We start from the raw sequence: 27,500 nt of genomic DNA on the forward strand, positions 1-27,500 counted from the left end.
ACAGAGAGTTGCTGGACGAGTGAATATGTCCGGAAGTGGTTAGTTAAAATTTTTGCTAGTGTGTAGGAGTTTATTTCAAAGTGGTGAAGAAAATGTACATTTCTTGGTTAGTGATAAATTTTGAAATAACCATTAGCTTACAGGAAACCGTGTAGCGATATCTGGCATTTACACGGCTAGCGAAAAATGGTGTGTTCAAAATGGGGCATGCATAAACTGTCCCAGTGTTGGAGAAATGAAAACAGTTCCGAGCGTAGTTATTTAACGACCCTCCCAGTGCATATTAAAATATATTAACGTAAAGTAAAGACAGTGCTGACAGTCAAAGTTAAATAATTCATTTCACATTTAAAACCTGCATTTAGCAAGAAAGTGCAATTTTTTTCTCTTCTAATTCCAGTTTGTGCTCTGTCGCCGCTGAAGCAAGAGCGAACGATCAGCTGTCTCACGCACGAAGTAGCCCCACAACGTTCGTTCAAGGAATGAGCCTCCTCCTTGTGTGCTCAACGGAACTCGGGAAACTTTGTGAAACAATTTGAAACACCCTTGCGCAACATACCACAGTTCTGATGTGTGCAAGACAGTAGCAGTTCCATAAATGCTTAAACCTTAACTTAACGTGATTCGGCAAAAGACTGTATTTTCTCTTGAGACTAAAAGAAAACCACTTTAACAAATTTCATAACAAATACGTGCCATTACATAACGCTCACCGAGAGAGAGAGAGAAAGATTGTTTTTTTCCCTTCTCTTCCCTCTTGTATTCGTTCAGTTTAACACGGGACCCACATAATTTACTTACGAGTTTGGGAACCAACTCACAGATCATAAAAGGCAGATACAAGGATTTATACTAATACTTAATCTGGAATTTCAAATTCATTACTGTCAGTATGTGTTTAATTTAACGTAAATTAATTTGTTTTGAATAAGCCACTTTGGCAGTAATTATTCTTTTGGAACATAATGACCCTGTCTCCTCCTCCCCGACATTTCTGACTTGTTGTATAGTTTTAATTACAATGAGCTTGTTTTATTTTCACGTTTGGTTTTGGCTTCTCATCCGGAGCTGTATTCGGCGCTGTCTCACAAGGACTGAGAGAGTTGTTTTCTGGACGATTATCATTGTGTAGGCCTGCCTTATGATTGGACTATCTCTGGATTGCAATACATACCTTTCTTCAGCTGCTGCTTCTGTCCTCCTTTGGGAGATTGATTTATTCGTCAGGCTACGCCCTTGGTCCAGTAAAACTGCCAAGGGGACCTCTCTTGGTAAGGTGTGATTGCCCCTCGGACGGCCGTGTCCGTTGATCGTCTTGCGACGTAAAAGTGATTATTTCATCAGTTTGCGCCCTTTGTCCAGTTATTTCCTTGCCAGGGGGACCTCTCTTACGTTTGGTAAGGTCTCAAGAGAATATATATTATTCCCCTCGACCCGTGATTAGAAGGCTGCGTTAGCCACTACTACTGTTTCAGAGCTCACTTAAGGGAAGCAGTTTATTTTATTTTTGGTTCAGTGTGTAATAAGTTAGGTTATTCTGTCTTTTCGACATTCTATTACTTTCAGGGCCCTCTCTTTAAAGTGTAATTGTATAGTCTATCTTAATTTGGTGTAAGTGTGTTTGTTATTCGATGTTTTCAGTGTGTGGTTGATTTTTGTGTTTATTTAATGTATTTTGTAAGAGGCTCAGTGGTCATTTCTTTCTAAAAAACAATTAAATATTAAGTTTTATTTTCAGCTTTTACTTATCCTCCTTGATTCCATCTCTGTACACTCTGTTGCATTCCACCTATTGTGGACTTGGTCGTTAGTGACTTTGTTTGTATTTTAAGAGTCTTGTGTATGTTTGATGGGCGTGGGCCCATAGCATTACCCAGAAAGAAAAAATTTTTTATCCTATACACAGTGCGTAGTTTTGAGCACTTGTGTTTCATGAATAAGTGCACCTAATGGCTTTTTTTTTCTTTCCAAGTGCTTCAGCTCAAACGATTTATCGTACGCTATAAAACGCATATATGTTATATCTCATTATGTGTCATCCAACTGGACAGCGGGAGTGGGGGTATATCTTATCTCAGACTTGCTTGTTGCAAGTGCTAAAAAACACTGCACATTGTGTGCCTCCCTTGTATCCTACCTGTCCTCATGGCAGGCAGCGCCCTCTAGTTCTCATAACTAGCTACCCACTCGTGTCACATCCAGTTCCATTTCTCCCAGTGCCACTAATGTGCGGCACTGCTAAGCACCCAATCACTGAAGCGCTTATCTTTCTCCTTTCACCTTCCTATCTCTTCCCTTCTGCTGGAGTCTCTCATTTACCTTTTTACTTCCTACTTACCTTCTGCTCAGGCAGAGTACCTCACCTTCAGTGCCAATTCATGCACTGGCATTTTGCATTGCTCCACGGAGCACACCGGCACCATAGTGCCACCCAACCAAAGCAACCTCTTATCAGCCACTGCACCTGCATTGAAGAAACAGAGTGCCATACAACCAGTGTTTCCGCCCATAAGGAGCGTAGCTCCTTCAGGAACACCTCATTAACAGTGCATCCGCCCATAAGGACCATAGAGCCTTCAGGAGCACTCCATTTGCTAGCGTATCCGCCCATAAGGACCAAGACTTCCTTCAGGAAAGCTTTCCCCTAGTGTGACCTTCGCACGACACACTCATCCACAGTGCCACCTCATTCAAAGGTGCTACTCATTGAAGTGCCACTAATCTAAGGACACTTCCTCATCGTCACAAACCTTTCCCTCCGGGAACACCCAGTTAACTCACTCAGCACCCCTTCCCCATCAGCAACATGTTAACCGAGGAGCAACAATATTTTAGGAATATAGGGAAGGAGGGCGGTCTTTCTGGCCAGGCCCTTCAAAAGTTTGTAAGGGAACAGATTGCTGAGAAGAGAAAGTAAGAAGAAGAACAAAGATAGCAAGAAGAAGAAAGAGAAGAGCGGAGAAGGCAGCAAGAAGCCGAGCAGTGGAGAGAAGAAGAAGAAAGAGAAGAATGAAGAAGACAGCATGAACTAGCCCTCAAAGACAGGGAGCTCGAGTTGGAGAGAGCCAAGAAGGAAAGCGCAGAAGCTTTAGCAGCACAACTAGCCTCTAGCCCCACTCCATCTGCCATAAATACGTCTCTGTCGACAGTCAATAGCCTTGTGGGAAAATGGACCTAAGATGAGCCGGAACAATGGCTCGAAGAGATCGAGTTCCTCTTCAAGACCTATGACATCAGCCTGGTTGAGAGGGCCTTACTGCTTACCAACGCATTACTCCCTCCTCACGAAGGGATCTCACCAATTACCGTTGCAGGACCTGCAACGTCTCCAAGAGATGGTCCAAGTGCCCCAGTAGGCTAGCCGCAGCGGCCAACTCCACCGAACCAAGAGGCCCAATCCTCTCACCAAGACAGGAATCGTTGTCCAAAATCACGTCACGGACACCGAGGGGTCTTGATCCCCCTGGTCCCCCTTCAGCTTTGACTGACATCAATTCGCTGCCAGTGCCGCTTGCGAGCACTGGTCAGTGCCAAGCTCTGCCTATCTTGGCTGGATGCTCCCTGCCAAGCGTGCTTCCCGTGCCTGGCCCTGAGTTAGTGCCAGTGCCGGATCCAGAACATGACTCGGATCCTCCTGCAGGAGATCCACCAAATCTCACAACCGTGATAATCGCACAGTGCGAACCTCTGACCCCTGATGTTTCTTCTTCCCAAGCTCTTCCACCTGCTGAGGATGACCCTCTGGCAGGCCTGGACATTACCTCTTTTCTGGTTGACCAGGAACTGCCCGGGCAGGACGCAGATGCTGGTTCTCTTCCCACGACAGTTGTCACAGCAGCCGAAGCAGGAGGCCAACCCATAGCCCTGAGGCTGCCCCTGATCCTGCTCCTGACGGCACTCCTGGCTGTTCTTCAGAGTCGGTAACCTCATCGCCCCCTAGGAATGGCCTAGCCAGACCCTGGAGGCCCCCAAAGAAGAAGAAGGGGTGGAGGAAATTCACTTAGCAAGTCAGAGCCATAAGCTCTCTTGGCACTCATGCCCGTTGGCACAGTGCCGCTTCCATCTCAGAGCAATCCTGGCACCTGCCCAGAGAGGGTAGCCTGTGTGACCTCTGAGCCCGTAGTATTAACCATTAACCACTTAGGCCTTTGTACTACTAACCCTTTTCCAACTAACCTCCTTCCAACCCACTCTAGACTCAAACTGTTACATTACTTAATCATACATTGTGAATTACCCTTCAGGTTAGTCCTGTTTCAGTTTGTTGCGTGTTAATCGTAAAGCGTAGTGCCTATCATAACTCAGTGCGTGCCAGTCGTGAGGAATTAGCTAAGACTCTCACACCCGAAAGGGTGTGAAGGGCCTTTTTTAAGGGGGGACCTGTCAAGGATATACATTCCTCCCTCCTGTAGATTTCTGTGCATTATTTAATTTTGAAATAATCTGCTATTCATTTGACTGTCGGGCTGGGACATTTGGCGGGCGATGGACGAACCAAGCATAGTTTGAACTAGATCAGGGCCGTTAGTACCAGAGTGTAGCATTGGGGGGGGGGGGAACACCCCCCATCGCCTGATCCTAGGAGACAATAGGCACTCCCTTTTTCACCCCCATCACGCGATGGGGAATCATTTCGTTATGGGGAAGGTCAAATAGGCCATTGAAAACTAGGGACCAGGTAGGATTTTAATCTTAAAACACCTAATCCTAAATGTGCTTTACCTCTGCCCTCTTTGCTGGTTCTCTTGACACATTTGCAGGGATGTCGGACTAACGCTGAGCCCCCACAAGACGCAGCTAGCTTTGGGAAAAACAGAAGCTTTCTCATCTCTGAACCGGGCGGATCTATTGCCCCCTATTCTCCGTTTACGCTGGTTGAACTACCATCGACAGACAGCCGAGAGGACTGTTGGCGCCACAATTATCAGACAAGGTTTGTCCATCGCAAATAGTCAGTAAACCAGCCCTTCCCCGCTTTTACTTAAACTCCTTAAAATTCCATTTCTTTAAACTTTAACTCCTTCCTCCACAAAGCAATCCTCCTTTGTAAGAGTCCTGCCTGCCTCCCATATCTTGTCATAAATGTGCCTTGAATTTCAGTAGAGATCTCGTGATAATTATCCATTTATCCCTCCCCCTCAGTGCAATTTAAGGGCTATTTAGGCTAAGCATTACAAGTGTTAATCTTCTCTTAGTGCGAGTGCGTGTGCTTGTGTTAAAGCCCAATCAGTTACGATTTCCATACTGTGCTTACATGATCTTATAATTATCTGCTGGGCCACGTAGTGGATAATATTTAATTGTGTAAAGTATCCCCACATTTCCTTCTGTGTGTTTCCGTGGTTAATCTAGGACGTCTCTTTCAGGAGAGACAAGCGGCCCTATCGCACTCTGTGCCCCCATTATTCAGCCTGCCACCCCAACTGAATATTCCTGGTCGCAGTCAAGATCAAGTCCATTGTGGCCCAGAAATATTTATATGAATTATTCTCCCATCCTGAAGTTCCATCATTTGCATCATCTGAGACTATTTCGTGTAATCTGGGCATGACTAACTATTATAATTATCATTGGACTGATTGTATTGCACATTGGCCCCCTTATTAATCAGCTTGCTTGTTGCCAATCATTGCATTATTGTTCCATGTGTTCTACTAGTGAGTCTGCCCATCAGTTATCGTGTTGTATTGTTTGTGTCATTGTTTACTTGGTAAGTCTCTGTAAATAAACCCCTGTAAATTTGGTAAAGAATTCTAATTCCCAAATGGCGACCTTCTCATTCACTTGTAATTCAGGGAAAATCTGAGGTAAGTTTTCAAATAATTTTTCCTTATGCTCATAAGCTGGGTTTTCTTGGTTTCGTGGCAGCTTCAATATAAACCTTGTTTCAATTTCTCCCCAACCAAGACGTCCAGTTTATGATAATATATATATATTGTATATATATATGTATATATATATATATTATTTTATATATATTTTCATATATATATGATATATATATATATATATATATATATATATATATATATATATATGTATATATATATATATATATATATATATATTATATATATATATATATATATATATATATATATATATATATATATATATATATATATATATATATATATATATATATATATATATATATATATATATATATATATATATATATATATATATATATATATATATATATATATATATATATATATATATATATATATATATATATATATATATATATATATATATATATATATATATATATATATATATATATATATATATATATATATATATATATATATATATATATATATATATATATATATATATATATATATATATATATATATATATATATATATATATATATATATATATATATATATATATATATATATATATATATATATATATATATATATATATATATATATATATATATATATATATATATATATATATATATATATATATATATATATATATATATTTATATATATATATATATATATATATATATATATATATATATATATATATATATATATATATATATATATATATATATATATATATATATATATATATATTTATATATATATATATATATATATATATATATATATATATATATATATATATATATATATATATATATATAATATATATATATATATATATATATATATATATATATATTATATATATATATATATATATATATTTATATATATTATATATATATATATATATATATATATATATATATATATATATATATATATATATATATATATATATATATATATATATATATATATATATATATATTATATATATATATATATATATATATATATATATATATATATATATATATATATATATATATATATATATATATATATATATATATATATATATATATATATATATATATATATATATATATATATATATATATATATATTATATATATATATATATATATATATATATATATATATATATATATATATATATATTTATATATATATATATATATATATATATATTATATATATATATATATATATATATATATTCATTGTTGTATTGTTCTTAAATGCACAAATGACATTAACACCACGCTTTTAAGAACAATACAACAATGAAAAAATACTTATCAAGAACTCCCAGACAATATTAAAGGGTGTGTATATAAAATTCCATGTAAGTCTTGTGACAACTTTTATATTGGCCAAACCGGGAAAGCACTGGAAAAAAGAATTGAACAACATAAGAAATGTGTGAGATATGCACAAGGAACAGTGGTATATTTGTACATGTTAGTGAGAACAATCATGCTATCAACTGGGAAGGGGCAAAAGGATTGTATATTCTAATAATGCACTGGAAAGGAACATCATTGAATCTAGCTTCATAAAAGAAAGTTACAACCATAATATGAATATCAGTCAAGGGATGTATAAACTTGATCCTTTAATATCAAAAGAAATTTGTAAATTGTTTAAACTTTAAGGTAGGCAGTAGAGATATATGAAAATAGGATTATCATATTTGTAAACACAGTACGAGGGTAGTAATGTTAATGAGTTTCCAAACTCCGCCTCCATGACACCTGTCAGGTGTGGATCTGAGGTGGGATATAGTCTGTTTTATCAGCAATGTCCCTGAGATTCCATTGTGATTTTTAGCCAAATGAGTTTTAAAGGCCACTCCTACCTCGACACCGGCCTGAGGGGGATATGGAGCCTCTAACGGTTGTGTATGTTCGTCAGTACTGTTCTTGTAGTATATATATTTGTGACTTCTCACACTCTGTATCAGTCCTTCGTCAATGGCTTGAAATAAAGTCGAAACCGGTCAGGACCTACACCCTGTTTCTTATTTTTCACCTGTGGTAATGTGTGATAAATGAATCACGTACAAAAGTGATAATAATCATCATATATATATATATATATATATATATATATATATATATATATATATATATATATATATATATATATATATATATGTGTGTGTGTGTGTGTGTGTGTGTGTGTGTGTGTGTGTGTGTGTGTGAATGTTGAATTTACTACACCTTGAAAATCACGTAACCCACGGAAAATTATATATACGTGCACCTGCTGTTTATAAGTGGTGAAAATTCATAACTGGCCAAGTATTAAATCTCCCTATTCAGCTATAAAGCGGAAGCTGGGTTGACATTGATTCTAATTGGAAAAAGGAATATGTATGGCAGAATGATCAAGTCGACTGTTTATCACTGTATCTAAACTAAATGCCTGCGTTCGAATCCTAAGCAGGTCTGATTTTCTTATAAACTCCAGTTCCCCTTGGGATGAAGTTATTCATTGTTATAATGAATTCAATATTAAGTGATATTTGTGAGTATAAAAAAGTCCGTATCTATAGGGGAATAACATCTTCCACACATACACACACACACATGGATATACAGGGTGTTTCAAAATTAGAGGGCCCCCCCTCTACAGCATAAACTAAAATTGATATAGACAAAAACAAAAGTAATTCAGAACAGGTATTTATTTAAGTTTCTCTCTGAGTATTTAATATTTTGTGTGGCCTCCATCTGCCTGCACCACAGCCTGCATTCTTGAGGGGTATGATTTCAGCAAATCGCAAAAAAGCTGAGACTCAAACTCCATTTCCCTGAGCACTTTGATCACCTCTCTTCAACACGATCCTTTAAGATACTACCAATGTTTTCACACACATTAAGGTCAGGGAGCTACCTGGAAATTAACTTGACGAGAAGAAATCGATACCACTGTTTCGAAGCAGTTCCTGTGTCTGAAGAGCCTTGAAACATGGTGCCTTATCATGCAAAAATTGTGACTTCTTCAACAGAAAAAACTTTTTCAAGATCTTTGAGGAAAGGAAATACTCCACCAATAAGCACAGTTTCTCTGAAATATTCGCCATTCCATGACTGTCCTTTTTCTTTGATGATCCACATTAACTGTTTGGCTGTAAAACAGAGAAAAATTCCCAAACATTCAGGAAATTTCACAACTTGGCGATAGCGCACGTCATCATTGATATCATCCAACTTTGCAGCCCAAATGATGTCATTTTCGTGATTTGGCTTCCTGACTGTGTAAATGAAGAATTCATCTGATGCAGCAACATGGAGAGAATCAGCTTCATCCCAATCTTTAAGAAATGAACCACAAAACCATGCACAGTCTTCTCTCAGTTACTGAGTGATGTTGGGCTTGCTGATAACATGAAATGGCTTCATACCAGATTCTTTCAACTCACGATATACAGCACTATAACTTCTCTTCTTTCACCTTTTTGTTTCTAGTTAAGCACCAATTTACGTAAAGACTTTCTTGGTCTACCCACTGCCTCAGCTATGATGTCTTTTGACTCCTGAGAAAGGACTTCAGGCCTTCTAAGATTCTCACTCTTTTCGCGATGACAGTCATATGGATTTTTGTTCAAGTTTCTTTTAACAAAGGATTCATCTATTTTAATGTATTTAGCTATCCAGGAACGTGAAATGAAGGATGTGCCAGCATCCCTGGCCTCTCTGAAGGTTATAGCCCGGATTCGGTCAATCCATCTGATTTCCTCCGAGTCGTTAGCCATGGCTGTATCTAACTCCGTCACTCAGTCTGAAAATACAAGAAATGTAGAATGAAAAATAGCTGAATAGAAACTTAAAATAATGTACTTGGAGATAGGCTATAGCAGAAAACTTAATAGCTTTCCATTTGTTCTGTGTGGGGCGGCTCTAATTTCAGAACACTCGTTATATATATATATATATATATATATATATATATATATATATATATATATATATATATATATATATATATATATATATATATATATATATATATATATAATTATATATATGTGTACGTGTGTATGTATTATGTATGTATGTATGTATGTATATTTGTATGTGTGTGATTATACCTCTTCCCCTAAGCAGCGGTGGTTGCAAAGGAAAGTATTACTAAATTCATTACAATGTTCGTTTTTTAACTGACGAATGAAGACCAGTTCTCTGAGCAGATATATCCACAGCATCAGCCGTCTCATATGCTAGCATTAAAAGCTTATCCTTTGTGAGATGAAACCCGTTTCACAATCCATCATTCTGCTCTATTTCGTAAAGAAACACACGTTTTCAAGGTACTGAGGACCTTCATCTAACACCTCTTGTGGTCTACCTTGCCAATGTTTTCTGAGCTTCCTTCTCCTTCCCATTCCTTCTTTCCATTAGCCATACGATCTTCACGCTCTAAGTGCGATAAAATTCTGAAACCACTCCAATCCAGTTGTTCACCTGTGCAAACCCTTCAATTCTTCGTCGCATCTCTGCATTTCTCACAAGTTTCGAAGACCAGAGGTCATGCAATGAAAACAACGTTAATATCTTTGAACAGACTGAAGATCTTGGAATTCCCCGGATATCATAGCAACTTAATTATTTTTTCATAAACTTAATCGTAGTTGCGGCAATATTATTAGGCAATCAACTGTACAGTCCCTCAAGGACTTAACAGGATGAATTTCAGTGGAAAACTGCTAAAACATTTAATATCGCTTATCACTGCAATCATTGACATTTAAGGTCAGAGAATTTCTCTGACCAACAGCCTTTTTTGTGTAAAAGATATTTTAACAAAGAGGAATTGGCATTTTACAATAAGCTGTTGGTGTTTTTCCTTTGATCGTACCAGCGTATCAAGCAGAAATAATTGCATTAATTTTATGCGCAGGTATCTGGAAAGAACGACTCTGTCCGAATTCCGCATATTTGATCAACGAATGTTATTGAAAGAATCCACCATTCGAAGGCTTTTAGGCCACTATGAGTTTCCCATTCTCAGCATAGGCGGCTTCCAAGGATACCTTTTTATAAACCATTCCATCTCTTGATTTGGGTATTCTTAACAACGAGTTTATTCCTGTTTTTATCAGTCAATATCGTGCAATGCAATCTAGCACCTTTCTATGTATCTTTATTCCTATAAAAATTAGAAGTTGTGCTTGATGCTTATATATTATATATATATATATATATATATATATATATATATATATATATATATATATATATATATATATATCATGAAGCTACAAATGTCGCAATATCAAATCCGACTGCCTCGGGAATATCCCCGATGGGAATTATCACCTTCAATTTATCACTTATAAAATTCCTTCGGTGATAATTCACCATCGTAATGATATTCGAAGCAGTCTGGATATTATTTGTATATTGTATATAATCACAGTGTGATAAAAATGTCATATATATATATATATATATATATATATATATATATATATATAATATATATATCTGAATAATCACGAAAATATGGAACGTGATATATATATATATATATATATATATATATATATATATGATTAAAAGAAGCTAGCAAATTGCCTCCCCCTCCTTTGTTGTTGTTGGTTGTTCTGTTGTGTTTTATTTATCAAATCGACAGACCATCTGTCTATCGACTTAAAAAACAAGGGTTTAAAAGATTAAAGCCTCCTTTTGATAAAGATCTTTCTTCGAGGCAAAAGTAATCTGTCTTGGGTGTTTTTCCTACAGGCAAAACCTCCCATTTATCACAAAACATATGTTGGAACCCCCGCCCCAAGGATAAAAGCAAAAGCCCACGAGGTCACGACACACACGCGGGCTGGAAGATATGGAGTAAGACGTCCTCAACACCTGGCCCCATCGATGCCCTTGCATCCCAAACCACGTGGCCCTTCCAAAGTATACTTCTCCTCGTGCCCCTTCGATATTCCAAGTGTTTTCTCCACATATTTGAGCCCACAGCCATTGCTTGAGTTTCGAGTATATGAATCATCTCACCACGTGGAAGAAAAAATGGACCGCCTTCAAAATCTGCTAAGGTAAAGTGCCCTGGAAGAGCCCCATTTCAGTCACGCTTTTGTCTCGTATATTTGCTTAAAGAGAGCCAGAAATCATTGTCTATATATCCGTGCCTCTGGCATCGGCAGTATATTTTATTATCCTTTGGCATATTCGAATATCATTCTTTGTCTATTTCGTTACTGGCGTATAATGTGCATATCTCTCATTTCAGAGGGACCCCTATATATGTGGCTAGTTTCATTCAATCTATATTCCTCTTTCCATACTAATGTCATTTATAAATATAAATGTGCCCATGTTTTATGTAATATTTCCCTCATAACATATCTGTTCTCCTTTGTTTTCCTCTTTTTACGTAACTCAGAATCACAAGAAATTACCTTTTGTTGCTACCTGTCTCACAGATATATATAAATAAAACCATATAAAAACGTATATATATATATATATATATATATATATATATATATATATATATATATATATATATATACATATATATATATATATTTATGTAACTACCATAATTCAAATAGCACTCGAAGAAACACTAATTTTGTCCTAATATAACGAGTGGCTACAATTTAAACAAGTGTTTTTTTATTACATGTAAAAGTTACTTACACAGATCTATAAAGTTCTTAAACAATGTTTCATCGTAAAGACAAAATTATTCATATTTTTTTAATAATTCAGATTCCGGGGATATCCATTAGTATGGACAAACAATTGTCGGTATTTTTCTCTTGCTGGGAATCGTTTGGTGTGACCTTAGTGTTGGGATAAGATTCTGCGTGGATGTTTTTCACAGCAGAACCTTTATTTCTCGGATAACACAACATCGCTAGAAGTACCTGTTTCCATTTTCTCCAAATATGTTTTTTTTTTTATTCACTTTGATCGCTTGTACCACCTTTGATCTTTTGTTTTAACAGGATTTCCCTTCTTGTGTGATACTTATAATTGTTTCTCCTCTTTCTTTTTGACCCTCACAGTTCTGTGAATTTCAAAGGAGTTGTACTTCGTTCGTTACTGAAGGAAACCTGATAGAAATAACCTGAAAAATTACTTTTTCTCCGCGAAAGTTATTTGAAGAGTAATTTATAAGGTACTATCCAGTATGCAAGTTATTTTGAATTCACTGTCAAAACATCATCTACCAGCTATTGTGTAATCGTGAATCAGGAAATTTCAGGCAGGATGAATAATAATTTAAAACAGCATCATCTCTACATCTTGTCTGTAAACTTAGTAACATCACTCCAAATATTTTTGTCCATCTCCGACCGCGTTTTTTTCTTATTTATAAAATCTGGGAAGGGCTGACAGGAAAGGTGAGATAATATTTTCTTGTGGTACCCACTATTTACTGCAAATTCACTTGACAAGATCCCATCAACATTAGCTTTGCAATTACTTTGTTAATTGATTATTTCATTTAGCTTTATATATTTAACAGAAAATTTTAACATAGTGACTCAAGGCCTTCCATAATATTGCTTTGTGGGCACTGTCCAGCTCCTTCCAATAATGATAAGAAGCCATCAGAAAGGATTTTTTTTTTATATTCCATACAACGATGCACAGTGTCTTAATACATCATTTCATCAACTCCTTTCTCCAGCCTACCCAGAATAAGCTCACAGATAATTTCCATTACAACCGACGCAAATGAAATGTCTCTGTAGAAGCCTTTGCTATGGCTTCCAGTCCCGATCAAAATACTTTGTTTCCACTCCATATTCTGCAGAACAGTCTGATTAATATACGAAGTGTCATTTCAGCTTAATCTGATATCCTCTGCAGTGATTCAATTATAACGTGGTGTTTTTTGTCTGCTTTCATTATCCATACCACTTCATAAAATGTGAATTCTTTCATAAACAGTTTGGTCTTTACCTTCACGTATATCAATCACATTGCCTTCATATATATATATATATATATATATATATATATATATATATATATATATATATATATATATATATATATATATATGTATATATGTATATGTATCCCGTTCAACGTTTTCAACGTTTTCGTTCTTTTTCTGGTATTGTTATTCGCCCATCACTTCTTTTGACAAGTATTTTTTCTTTTTCTTTCATTCCTGGATATTTCGTTAATAGAGGGCTACCTTAGCACTATAGTCTATTTTTTTTAACCTGGCAAACTTGCACTTAGCTGCTTGCCGCTGATTGGATAGACGTCTTGTTGTCCGAATCTCACAGTTTTGTTTTCACACTGTTTCAGAAATGTGATTATACGGTCATGGAGCGAGTTAAGAGCTAAGTTATTTAACGTTATGTAAATACCAGTTGTAATAAACGTAAGTATTAAGAACTCACATACCGAAATATTATATACTGTATATATTTAACAATTATGAAACGACACTTACCGAAGCCGTAGACTAGAAATATGTTTCAAACGCATGAACTTTAATGTTTAATTTCCAGCTAGATTTTTAGCGCAATCTTGTCATTAATGGTTTAGAAATAACCAAAACGCATTAATTGTACATTGATGAAGGTTCTATAACGCATAAGTTCAAAAAATTATCGTAGAAATTTAAGCTTGGCGGAGAAGTTGAGGAGGTGGAATTGTGGGAGGAACAGCCACCGGGTTGACACAAGGTTGACGTACTTTCAGCGGGAGGTTCAAATCTGGGTTATGGTGCTCTTGTGTCCCTAAAATAATCATTAAGATGTTTACATATCATAATGCTAATTTTTTTCACTTCAAAAATACTGCAGACGGAATGTCATTAATATTTTAGGATATGTATAAAGGCAAATTGAATATGCATTGAATTTATGAATACATTTTTTTTGTAGCCAGTGTGCTACTCTCTGCTATATAAAATTTCAGTAAATTGACTGTTCTTCAAATAGAGATTTTCAGTTATATCTTTGCTTGGTGTTTGAAGTTCCTTCATGTGTGCTTTGATCTGTATCGTCTCTTGTGGCCATGACTGAAATATAGGTGAAATAGATAGTGAGGCACCTGCTCGATAGCCGATTCTAAGCTAGATAATTCTGGTTGCAAGTGGTGTGTGCAGACGGCAACTCACTAGCTGTTCCCCTCACAACTCCATCTCCTCAACTTCTCCGCCAAACTTAAATTTCTATGATGATTTTTTGTTCTTAGGCGTTATAGAACCTTCAGCAATGCACAATAAACACATTTTGTTTATTTCCAAACCACCAATGGCATGGTTTCGCTAAAAATCTAGCTAAAAATTAAACATTAAAGTTCATGCGTTTGAAACATTTTTCTAGTCTACGGCTTCGGTAAGTGTCGTTTCATAATTGTTAAATATATGTATTTCGGCATGTAAGTTCTTAATACTTACGTTTATTACAACTAGTATTTACATAAAATTACATAACTTAGCTCTTAACTCGCTCTATGACCGTATAATCACAATTCTGAAACAGTGTGAAAACAAAACTGTGAGATTCGGACAACAGGACGTCCATCCAATCAGCGGCAAGCAGCTAAGTGCAAGTTTGCCAGGTAAAAAAAAAAAAAAAAAAAAATAGACTATAATGCCTGTCCTTGAGTACATGGCTTTGTCAGCATCACCAACCTGTTTGTTCAAATATTCTCTCTTTATTTCTTATTGAACTTTGGTTAATTTCACTACCTAGATTTTAGTGTTTAGTTAGTTTTACTCTGTGTGTCCATCTCATTCCTGACATTTGTCTACCTTTTGCTTTTATCTATTTTTTTTTTTGTTGTATTCTAGGGCTCATCAGATATCCAAGGTTCGAACTTGTTAGCCCATATTCCAGTACTCCTTTTCCAGCAGACTGATATACAGTCTTGATGTCAACCTGTCCTCACCTGTCCTCAGTTCATTGTCTGCTCCTTCTCAGATATGCTTTCTAGAGGTGCATCTCTTTTTCGAAATCATTTGCAAAAGCCTCTTGACGTTCATCTTCGAGAAGCTTTACTGTAACAAACCAAGGCACTCTGTCAATATTTATTATGCTGGGTGGCAGTGACTATTTGGTGATTCTTGGCGACATCTGCTCCTCTGTAGCTGTAAAGTTTCCTGTTTATTCTCTCTTTATTAATGGCTATGTTTTAGCATATCTTCAAGATTTCCTTACGAAAAGGCAGCAGTGAGTTGCTGTTGGTGGGATCTTTACCAAAGCGACAACTGTTGTGTCTGGAGTTTCACAGGGTAGTGTTCTTGGTCCACTGTGATTCTAGGTGTATACAAGTGACATGGTTGTTGGCCTGGGAAGCAAGATTGTTCTGTATACCGATGGTACAACACTTGTGGGTGTAGTAAAGTCTCCGCTTATGAGAACTGAAGCTGTCCTCAGTCTCAATTGTAACATGGAGCCGATTAGTGAATGGTTTAGTGACTTTAGTCTTTGAGGTATGAGGCTGAACCCCAGTAAAATTAAATCGCTGTTGATTATTAGATCACTCCCCTTCTGAAGCTCAAACCATATTTGGCGCAACTTTTGACTCCCATCTTACTTTTGAGAAACATGAAATGAAAGCGTCAGTAAATTCTAGGCTGAAGTTAGGTATTGTACATAAGGCCTCATATATTTATAACAGTGATGCTATCATTGCAACCTGTTTCAGGCCATTTGTTCTTCCTATACTAGAATATTGTTCTTCAGAATGGATATCTGCCTCTGCCAGAGATTTATCTCTCTTAGACAGTAGTTTCTGGTTGTAGGTCTCTGTCTCTTAACATTAACAGTTATGATGTGGACCTTATATGGATGGTCTCTTGTTTGTCAATTTTTCATAAGTTGCATTTCAACAGAGACCTTTCACATTCACAACTGATTTTTGATCTCCCCTTTCTGCTATGAACAACAAGATTTGCTGAACAACAGCATTAGTACACAGTAAATGTGCCCCGCCATCGAACTTCCAGAGGCCCTATTTTCCTCACACCGTTGGACTATACAACAGTCTCCCTGAGGATGTTGTGCAATAGGAACCTCAAAAGTTCAAGCGAAGATGCAATGCAATATGACCCGAAGGCAATTCTGGTATTTTATAATTTACTTACATTTTTATCTTTTTATTTATTAATTTGTTAATTTATTTGTTCTAATAACTGATCTCTTCTTTCTGTATTATTTTAATTTTACCTTATGTTACTTCTGTCAAATGAACACCATATTCTTTGAAATCTTGAATTTCAAGACAGCAGCCCCTGTGGGCTTGTTAATAATCTATTTGATTCTGTAGCTTACATGTGTAGCTGTCCGGTTGTGTTCATGGATATCCTTTTTTTGGGAAAAGAGTATCTCCAATTAGTAAATTATGTGTAGCACGGAAATTGATGAATTGCACAATATTCTCGTTTACATTCTCTCTCAGGTCTTCCTTACGCAGTACATCATTCAAACCGTCACTGTTTCTTCTAAATTTATCATTCCTATCACCAACAGTTCATCCAAAATAGTCTGTAATTCTTTATAAAATTCGTCTTTTATTTTTTCAGAGTTCATTTGTTTGTGCATAACACACTATGATGATCATACTGCAGTGTTTTTATTTCAGTCTTCCAAGCAGTAATCTGCTGCTCTCTCGTTCTATTAAAAATTCAAACCGCACATCAATACGTCGATGCCTTCTTGAGTTATGGAAGCCTGAATTTTTATTGTAAATATTGTATTTGGTGTTAAGGTCACGCCTACTTCTTTACCAATCCCCCTTTGCTTTTCCATTAATTCCACCCACTCTCTTCCCATTTATTTGTAATGTGATTCACAAAACAGTTGAGGTATACCGCTCCCATTTCTTGAATTCATTTTCTACCCGTTCTGTTTGTTCAATTTGATCTAAGGTTCTCAAATTCCAATTTCCTATTTTCAATTTATCCTTAGCATTTATAGACTAGGAGATTCTTAGCAAAAATTCCATATGAATGGAATTGGAGGATTGGCTAAATACACTAAAGGATCATTTCAAAATTGTGTCTAGACAATTATTGTGTCAGAATACATGGAGGATTACAGAAATACACTAAAGGATATGCTAAGTTCAATTGCAGTGTGCAGTTCCTAGCTGACTAAGACCACTGACTCCAAACAATGGTCATGGCATTGCCTACTGTTTTTAAAACTTCAGCCAAGGTTATGCATGAAATGCATCCACCAGGTGGCCAGAACTGAAGAAGAGGAGACAGAACACTCAGTGCCTTAATCTTATCCATTATCCCACTGCCAACGATTTCATGATGTTCTAATTAAATTCCTGCAACCAGAGATTCAACTTTTCAATGGACATTAGTAAACCCTTAGCCTCCTCACCTAAATAGGTGTCACTCCACAACCCTATTACCAGTTAATTTATTAGCAAGCATCATTCCAATTATGTCGCTATTTTTTCTGACTAAAAATTTTCTCCTGTTACAAGTATTTAATAACTATTTTACCAGCCTCTGCAGCTTTTCCATAACATCATAAGATTTTTTAATTTGAATTCGTGCTGTGCATCAGGTTTGCTCATCCTGGAAACATCATTTCGTTCCACCCTATTCTTGTAATATACTTTATGCATTTTTAAGTTCTTTCCGTCTCTGAAAATATTTCAATAACATGTATGTAACCTTTCAGTATCGTATAGAAATAACCCATCATTCCTGCAACCTATTTCCATAACATCTGCAACGTCATTTCATTGTCTTTGGATCTAACCCACGCTTCATTGGAAAAGTAATTGTAACAATATAAACGCCCTATCTAAGGTCTCTTAGTGAACGAAGTGTTTGGATTTGATTGTTTTTCTTTTCTAAGATTTTTAACTAAATTGCCCTAATGTGCATACCAGTCAATCATATGAGAAAATAATTCCAAATGCAGCGGTAAAACAAATTAGAAATATGATAGTAACCGGTTTTTCGGCCTCTGATTTCCAGAAGGTAAGATAAAAACCTGTTAAATCATCCACCTAATTGCTGAAAACATTTTAAATAGTCATGATAAACGTAAGTTCATCCTACTGGACATTTTTTATTCTCTTATTCTGAAAACACTTTACTGTTTCATGTTGAACACATGGTCTACAGCCAAATAAATTATTAAATTATAAAATTTTGTTTCTTCACACACTACAATTCACCCACAGGAATAAGAGAACCATAAAGCCTCCTCGAGCCGCGAGCAGAGCGCCCCCGCCCCTGCCAAACAGTCTGTCAGACTCGCAGCCAATGGGAGAGCTCCTGGGATATGACCGATCAAACAAAAATAGCTTTTCTTCTTTTGTAAACCCGTTTTCGGGTATAAATATTCCCTGCATGTACTCACTGGGACTTCCTGCTATAACACTTCCTCTCCCAATACCCCTTGTCATTTCTGGCCCAGTGGTTAGATTGGGCCGAATAGTATCAACAATGAGGGCATGGTTCAAACCATAAACTGTACTTGCACGAACTGTTAATTATCTTTTTTCTTAGAAGAATATCAATCATCAGTTACGGGCTGCTGAAGAGCAAGAGCCCGTGCCAGCAAAAGGCTGGCTGAATCTACAGTAAGTAGTAGTGGTAGTACCCCTGGCGCCATTCACCTCCTTCAGGGGCTGCCGAGGCTCCGGAATAAAAATGAACTTCGGAAAGCTGCTTTATAATTTACTTGCTGAAACGAAGAAACTTATACACCGAGTTGAGAAGGCGAAATATAAGCTCAACAGCATACAGAGTGCCATTCTTTTAAATGAACAACAACAACAACAACAACAATAATAATAATAATAATAATAATAATAATAATAATAATAATAATAATAATAATAATAATAATAATAATAATAATAATAATAAGAGGCAAGCGATATTTCTAGGAATCTGATTTTACTATCAGTATTTAATGAGATTATAAGTCCTTATAATTTTATTTACCATATTTTGAGAGCTTTTCATCACAGCAAATGCAGAATTTGTTAAAATAGTGCAAAAGGAAAAACAGTATACACAGTCCATAACAATAATAATAATAATAATAATAATAATAATAATGATAATAATAATAATAATAATAATAATAATAATAGTGTATGAACTGTGGATGGGAGAAGCAATACAAATGAAAAACTTGTTTGAGAAGTATAGCTTTTGTCTACGGTCGATGGTAATTAGGGTTGTAGGCCACCAACTCCACTTACGAAAAACCCAAGGTCGGTTTCAAGAATATTCGAATATGTATGCAGGTCTTTTTCAGTAAAGTTCACTATGTCCCTGTTAGAATTAAAAAAAAAAATGTGTATATAGAAGTTAGTCAACCGTGGTGAGTAGCTGCCAGGTCGACAAGTGCATCGTGGCAATATATCCTAAAAAAATTGCTGACAAAAGGAAGGTTGGTACCCTGTGAAGACACTCCCTCCACGTGGGAAGGCGTATAATCTAATATAAGAATAACTACTGGTAAATCTTTCGACAGAGCGAAGGTTTGGACAGCGATAAAGAAAAGGATTCCGAATGTTGGTTGGGATTACTGGTTTAAGAATCGCTGACCCAGACATCAGTAGAGGGTAACTTATGAGGCCATCAGTAAAGGTTAACACATGGAGATTGTATGCAGATGGATCCTGGACGCAGAGGAGTGAAATGGTAGGACTTGATTACAAACGAGCTGTTTCGAGAGAATTTGAAAGAAAATCCCGAGAATGAAATGAAATTAAAACTACACTGGTGGTATATTTTGTGTATGGGGATTTCTATAAGAAAAGTCAAAGTATCGATCGAGGATGATAATGTGGAAATTATGGCGTGTTTAATATACTGAAGGAAAGATTAGATGGAGAGACAACCTCAAAATCAGGCGGACTGCTGTTACAACTGATGGTGATGATGACAACAATCATTAGATACAAACTTTCAATAGAAGATGATCAGAGGGAGAGTGATGGTTAATATAGGAAATTTGTAGATACAGACTACCAAGATCCATAAAAGGTATTACGAAACCAGAGGGCTTCAGATAAACCTGCAGAAATGTGGAAACACTTTAACGTCTCTGGCCATTTAATAGTAAAGACCATCAAGAGAACTTTCTGTCCTTTGTTTTTACAAGCTATCTCTTTTAAGATAACCGTCTAGTCAGCTTTTCTCAAATTTTTCTTAAGAAATATTAATTTATGATTTTTTTATATTAAACAAATCTGTATTTTTAGAAGGATAAAGATACCAAGCACGCGGCTCAAATGTCTGAGTCAAGCCTTTGTCTTTTAACAGTTTAAATTGGATGCTGATTTCCTTAAGCTTTAAGAAAGAATGGATAATCCTTTCCCTTTTCCGATCCTCAAGAGATTTAAATCAGCCTCTCTCTCACGGATGGTTGTTCCCAGATTTTATCTCAATGTTAGAATTAACATTTAGATTAAATCTTCTTTACTACTGCTAAACTCAGCTAAAAGGGATAACCTAGAAAAAGAACATCCTTTTTAAGCCGACAGGTCAAAATGGGTTTATGATTAGCGGCGATGACCTGATCTCTTTATTCTACTTTAATACTCGTACAAAGGCATCTGCAATTATGACCAGTCAGTCAGTGGACCCCCGGACGCTGCTACGCTACTTTCCAAAGCTCTCGTTCAGGAAACTCGGTGAATTATGATATTAGAAACAAAAACTGACTACCCATAAAATGGATAAATTTTTAAGCAAGAGGCGCATAAGTGACGAACTTCATTCTAATGGTGAAACTAGTTCAAGTGCAAGAAAAAGAAGATAAGGCCTTATCAAAAATACTACGAAAGTTATTTAAGTTATGGCTCCACTTGGACTGGAGATGAAAATCAGCCTCTTCCACTGTGTTTGGTCTGTGGATGCAGAATGTCAAACAAATCGATGCTTCCTAGTAAGTTAAGTAAACATTTCCAAACGTCATATTGCGGTTTCCAAGGAAAAGACGTAAGTTATTCTAAAAAATTACTTGAGCAACAAACGAAGCAAACAGTTGTTATCAAAAGTAGAGCAACATTATCTGAAAAATCCCAGATTGCTTCTTATGAAGTCTCGGAAATAATTATCTAAAAAAAATGAAATCTCATGCTGTTGCTGGCTCCATTATTTTTTCGCACGCAAAAAGGTGGTTAAGGCTATGTTAGGCGATGATACAGAAAAAGAAGCAAGCAAAATTCCGCAGTCAAATGATGCTGTCCACAGACGTATTTTGGAAATGTCCAACTATACTGAGGAGAATCTGTGCAGTAATAAGCTTCAGAATACATTCTTTGCAATTCAAGTTTGTGAATCAGCGGACATAACCAACAAAGCGCAGCCATTGCCATTTATTCGCCTTATTGATGGAGATGAAATGATAGAATAGTTTCTCTGTTGCAAAGATTTGACTTCCATTACTGAAGGTAAAGGCATTTTTCATGTTTTGAATAACTATTTTGAGAAATGGCATTTTTCCTGGAAATCGAGTGTTGGGATTTCTAGTGATGGAGCTCCATCAATGGTAAATTCTACTAGTCTTGTATCGCTAGTAAAACAACAAAGTTCAAGCACTATTTTTACAACTCACTGCTTCTTGCACAGAGGTCCTAATGGCAAAAACGCTGGGCACTAAATTGAAATAAGTTTTGGATCAAGTTGTAGTAATGGTAAATTTCATTAAAACGAGACCAGTAACAGCTCGTATATTCGCATTACTTTATGAAGATATGGATTCGCAACATAAGCGCTTACTTTTGCATAAGATGGTGTTCAAGAGGTAAGGTACTCTGTCGTGTACTTGAACCTCGACAAGAACTACTTACATTTTTTGAGAAATTAAAAAAAATTAAAGGGACTTTTACGAACTTCTTGAATGTGAATTTGGATCTCAAAGTTGGAATACCTGACTGAAATACGTGAATACTCTGAACTTATCTATGAAAAATGGAAATGAAACCTCCTCTCATCAGCCGACAAAATTAAAGTATTCCGGAAAAAGCTAATAATTTGGAAAAGGAAAGCAAGTTCGGGCTATTTGGAAACGTTTCCTTTGGTTAGAAAAGTATATGTAAATGATTTAATCCCTCTAATATTGGATCATTTAACAACTATGGAAAGTAACCTGAGTTATTATTTTCCATCCATAAACAGTGAGCAATATGGTTGGACTCGCATTCCTTTTCTTGACATTCCAACTGGTGACGTTGGCTTATTGTTAACAGAAGAAGAGCTGGCTACCATATTTGCTGATCGTTGCTTAAATATCGAAATAAAGAGATGCCCATTCATCAGTTTTGGATTTCCATCAAAGAGGAAGATCCTTCAGTAGCTCGGAAGCTTTGAATGTGCATTAGGATTTTCTGCACTTGCCAGAATTACATGTACAAATAGATAAAAAATTAGATGCTCTGATGAGGAAATAAGAGTTTGCTTGCCACGTGTAAGGCCTAATATTTTAAAAAATGCCATTTTATGGGTAATTTAATGTTACTGAAATTCAAAGTGCGCCCCAGAGTTTTAATTACTCTACAAGTGTGCCATGAAGTAAAAAAAAAAAAAAACTTGAGAAACACTGGTATAGATTAAAACAAAGAGTCAAAACCATTTAGTAAATACCATCTAGAATCTTACGTAAAATCTTAGCCTCGTCAACTTTTAGCAGTACATATAAAATAGAATAATCTCTCTTTTTTTTTTAAATATTAACTTTCTCCTGTTCTTCTGAAAACTTGATAATAAGGAGTCGAAAGTTGAATATATACTTCACCAACCACTCTCGAAAATATTTGCTCTCTAAAAATCCTATATTTTCAGGTGACTAGATGAGACGTCTATCAAATAATCAGCAAAATATTTTTTGTAAAAAAAGAATTGAACATAAAAAACTATCTATTCAGCTTTCAGCGTCATTGTGGAGTGAGACATTACATTACTATCTGAGTGCTAGAAGGCGGGAACTTTTAAGAAAGTAAGTGAAATACTCATGCAAGAAAGAAGTCTATTTGTACGAAAAACAAATGTAAAACGTTAAGAAAATTTTGAAATACAGTAAAACTATAACGTTTCATATTACCTGACGGAGACTGTGTCAGAATACAGGATGCAAGGGAGTGCAAGCAGCATTGATGAACTCCAAATGATGAGAATGAAGATCCTCGCCGTCGTCTTGGACATTCTTGGCTCCAAAGGCTTCACTATCGCTATGTATCTGAAAGCAATCAAGAAAGGATTGCTTCAATAAAATAAAATTTTGTTGTCTCAGCATATATATATATATATATATATATATATATATATATATATATATATATATATATATATATATATATATATATATATATATATATACATATATATATATTGGTAGGTCCTGAACATTTGGCGTCTCTTGAACATTTGGCGTCCTCAAGAAAGGGTGTCATTTGGCGTCCTCAATTATTATTTATTTTATTTTTATATTTTTGGTGAAGAAAATAACATGCAATTTTATTTTTATATTTTTGCTTTCGAAAATAACATGCATATATAAAAAAAATTATGTAGTAAGTAGGGGAAAAGGTGCCATTTGGCGTCCTGGCGTCCTGAACATTTGGCGTCCTGAACATTTGGCGTCCTCAAGAAAGGGTCTCATTTGGCGTCCTCAATTATTATTTATTTTTTTTTATATATTTTTGGTGAAGAAAATAGCATGCAATTTTATTTTTATATTTTTGCTTTCGAAAATAACATGCATATACAAAAAAAAAATTATGTAGTAAGTAGGGGAAAAGGTGCCATTTGGCTTCCTGAACATTTGGCGTCCCCAAGAAAGGGTGTCATTTGGTATCCTCAATTATTATTTGTTTTATTTTTATATTTTTGGTGAAGAAAATAACATGCAATTTTATTTTTATATTTTTGCTATCGAAAATAACATGCATATATAAAAAAATTATGAAGTAAGTAGGGGAAAAGATCCCCGAACTAATATGAGAGAGGCCCACTGGGTGACTTATCAACTGTCGCATGGCTGATGAGATGAATCAATATAAACTATCTGTTATTAATCCCACTTTATCGATAAGAGTCTGATCAGGAGGAGGAGACACCTTGCTGAACAGATCTGAACTGATATTAGAGAGCTCCACTGCGAGACTCGATCACAACTGTGTGACTGATAAGAGCTGAACCGTTATAAACTAACTCTTATTAATCCTACACTATCGATAAGAATCTGATTAGGTATCCGCTGCTGATATGATTTAGACCCGCCGCGTGACTCATGAACAGGTGTATCAATGATAAGAGTTGAAGCGTTATAAACTATCTGTTATTAATCCCACTCTACCGATATCTGATTAGGTATCTCTCTGTTATTAATCCCACTTTATCGATAAGAGTTTGATTAGGAGTGACGTCCCGCTATATAATGTATGAGTTTGGTGAGACAGACACCAGTTCACAGAACGCGTAGCTATACTCCACAACATCCTGCCAGCAGAGATGGGTAATTCCAGCAGCTCCAGCAATGGCGATGACAGCTCGAGCAGTAGCGAACAGCCAATGCCATGGGATTTATTAATACCATCAGTTGCAAAGACATTGTGTAGGAGGAAGAGTAGCGCTAATGGTGGAAGAAGAAGAAGAAGAAGAAGAAGCAGAGAGAGGTCAGAAAGGATCGAACCTGAGACTCATCCCTGCAGGAGAGAACACTACTCTCAGCTCTGGTAATAATAATAATAATAATAATAATAATAATAATAATAATAATAATAATAATAATAATAATAATAATAATAATTAATAATTTTTCATATATGATGCAACACCAGTCTACGTGAATATTGCCGCTCTTTTACATATAAAACTTTCCATTTTATAATTAAAAATTCACCACAGCCATTCCTATTTTGCAGCCTCTCCTAACACCCACACTACTCCTCTGCCGAGCACAAAGCAAGGGTAACCTCTGTAGGAGAGAACACAGCTACTCCTGTATCTGGTAAGAAAAATTCATTTTGACCAGTCTCCATAAAATAAAACATTGTCACCTTTTACATATAAAACATTCTTTTGATACTTTTAAAATTCACCACACCCATCCCTACTTCGCAGCATCCTCCACCTCCACTTCAAATGCCTTCGTCACACCTCCACCGCCGACTGTTGCACCTCCACCAAGTGAAGCAAATGCGATGGAAACATCTACAGCGAATGCTGGAAGACATTGTCGAGTAGGCGGTGCCAAACAGCGAGTGCCCCAGCAGCAGGAAGCACCGTTGCTTGACAGGGAAGGAGAGGTAGGCAACCGGATTGTGAGTGCCATCACATACTCGACTGCGGTGGGAACGCACATCGATGTGACAACGGCACTCAGACTTAACCGAATGCAACTCGCCGAGGAGGTTATACGTGCTCTCAACAACCTGAATGTAAATAGCGCCATGCTATACTTGTGCATTGTCATCAGCAGAGAGAGAATGATGGGTGCCAGTGCCACTCGTGAAACTGGTACTTTCTACATTAATACCCTACCAGTGTTAACACTGGTGGACACTGCGCTCGATGTGATAGACGAGGCTATCGAATATGTTGCAAGTAATCTGGAAGATAGATTAAACTTGAGTGAAGGTTCAGGTTGGCGCATCACATCGTTGCGCAGTGTACAGATCAAGATCTCCTGGCGAGAACTAGTGAACATGGCCAATTTTCGAGAGTATCCTGAAGGAGTTAGGGGTGGTGGACAAATCGTTAACATCAAGTCGGGGTACAACTGCGTCATTACAGCGTTAGAAGCATACAGCATACTCGAGGGAAATGATGATCCTAACCGCAAGCTCACCCGAGATGTGAAAAGACGAATAAACTTGAAACGCTTCACCATTAAACACATGCCCGACATACCTGTGAACAGTGATACCTTCAAAACGTTAGAGAAGGATAACTACCTTAATATTTATGTATATAAATTGAGTGAAGTGGTCATGGGAAAGGGACAGAAAAAACACTGGACAGTGCATCTTGCCAGAAAGGGGGGCAACAAATCGTGTCCCCGACCAGTTCCTCTACTGTTGATCACTGATGACCATGTCGCCCTCATCAAGGATTTGCCAACCTTCGTAGATACTTTCCACCGTTTGAAATCAGGTAGGCGTGACCATGCAGTGGGCATGTGTTACAATTGCCTCACTCTCTTCAAAACTCCAGCCATCCGTGACGGTCACACCCAAAGATGTTCAACCCGAACCACTGTTCTATACCCTGAACCTGGCCAGTTTAAACAGTTCACCAAGGTGAAAGCGCTGAATAAAAGCTCACACATTGCCTTCTTAAATTTTGAGTGCGTACAACAGACAGCCGGAAGAAGAAGATGAAAACCCGAGTTTCGAAGCAGAAAGCGTACGCCTATTGCTATGTCATCATCGATGGCAGAAGCGGCGAATACTGCGTACACAGAGTAGATGTAGGTGAACAGTGTGTCGATGATTTTCTCAATACAATTGCAAGAGACTGGGCCGGGTTATGTGAGAGGAAATTAAATGTGAAACAAGTTGAAAGATCCCTGCCCGTTTTAGTACATAATTTATCATATGATGCCGCCCGCATCTTGAAAGAAGCGTCCACCAAACACAACTTTGAAATTTTGAAACACGATGGGGGTACATTTTA

The 27,500-nt window shown here is 36.4% G+C and overlaps 1 protein-coding gene across 1 annotated transcript in view; it reads right to left on the minus strand.

Annotated features, from left to right (window-relative positions):
* Positions 1 to 27,500, minus strand: part of LOC136825539 (tachykinin-like peptides receptor 86C) — a 279,402-nt gene that overhangs the window by 94,204 nt on the left and 157,698 nt on the right. The window contains exon 4 of the mRNA XM_067082133.1: positions 23,926 to 24,060. Coding sequence (XP_066938234.1) covers positions 23,926 to 24,060 — 135 coding nt within the window. The remainder of the gene's footprint in view (positions 1 to 23,925; positions 24,061 to 27,500) is intronic.

Source organism: Macrobrachium rosenbergii, chromosome 37 (genome assembly GCF_040412425.1).
Source record: "Macrobrachium rosenbergii isolate ZJJX-2024 chromosome 37, ASM4041242v1, whole genome shotgun sequence".
Lineage (NCBI taxonomy): Eukaryota > Metazoa > Arthropoda > Malacostraca > Decapoda > Palaemonidae > Macrobrachium > Macrobrachium rosenbergii.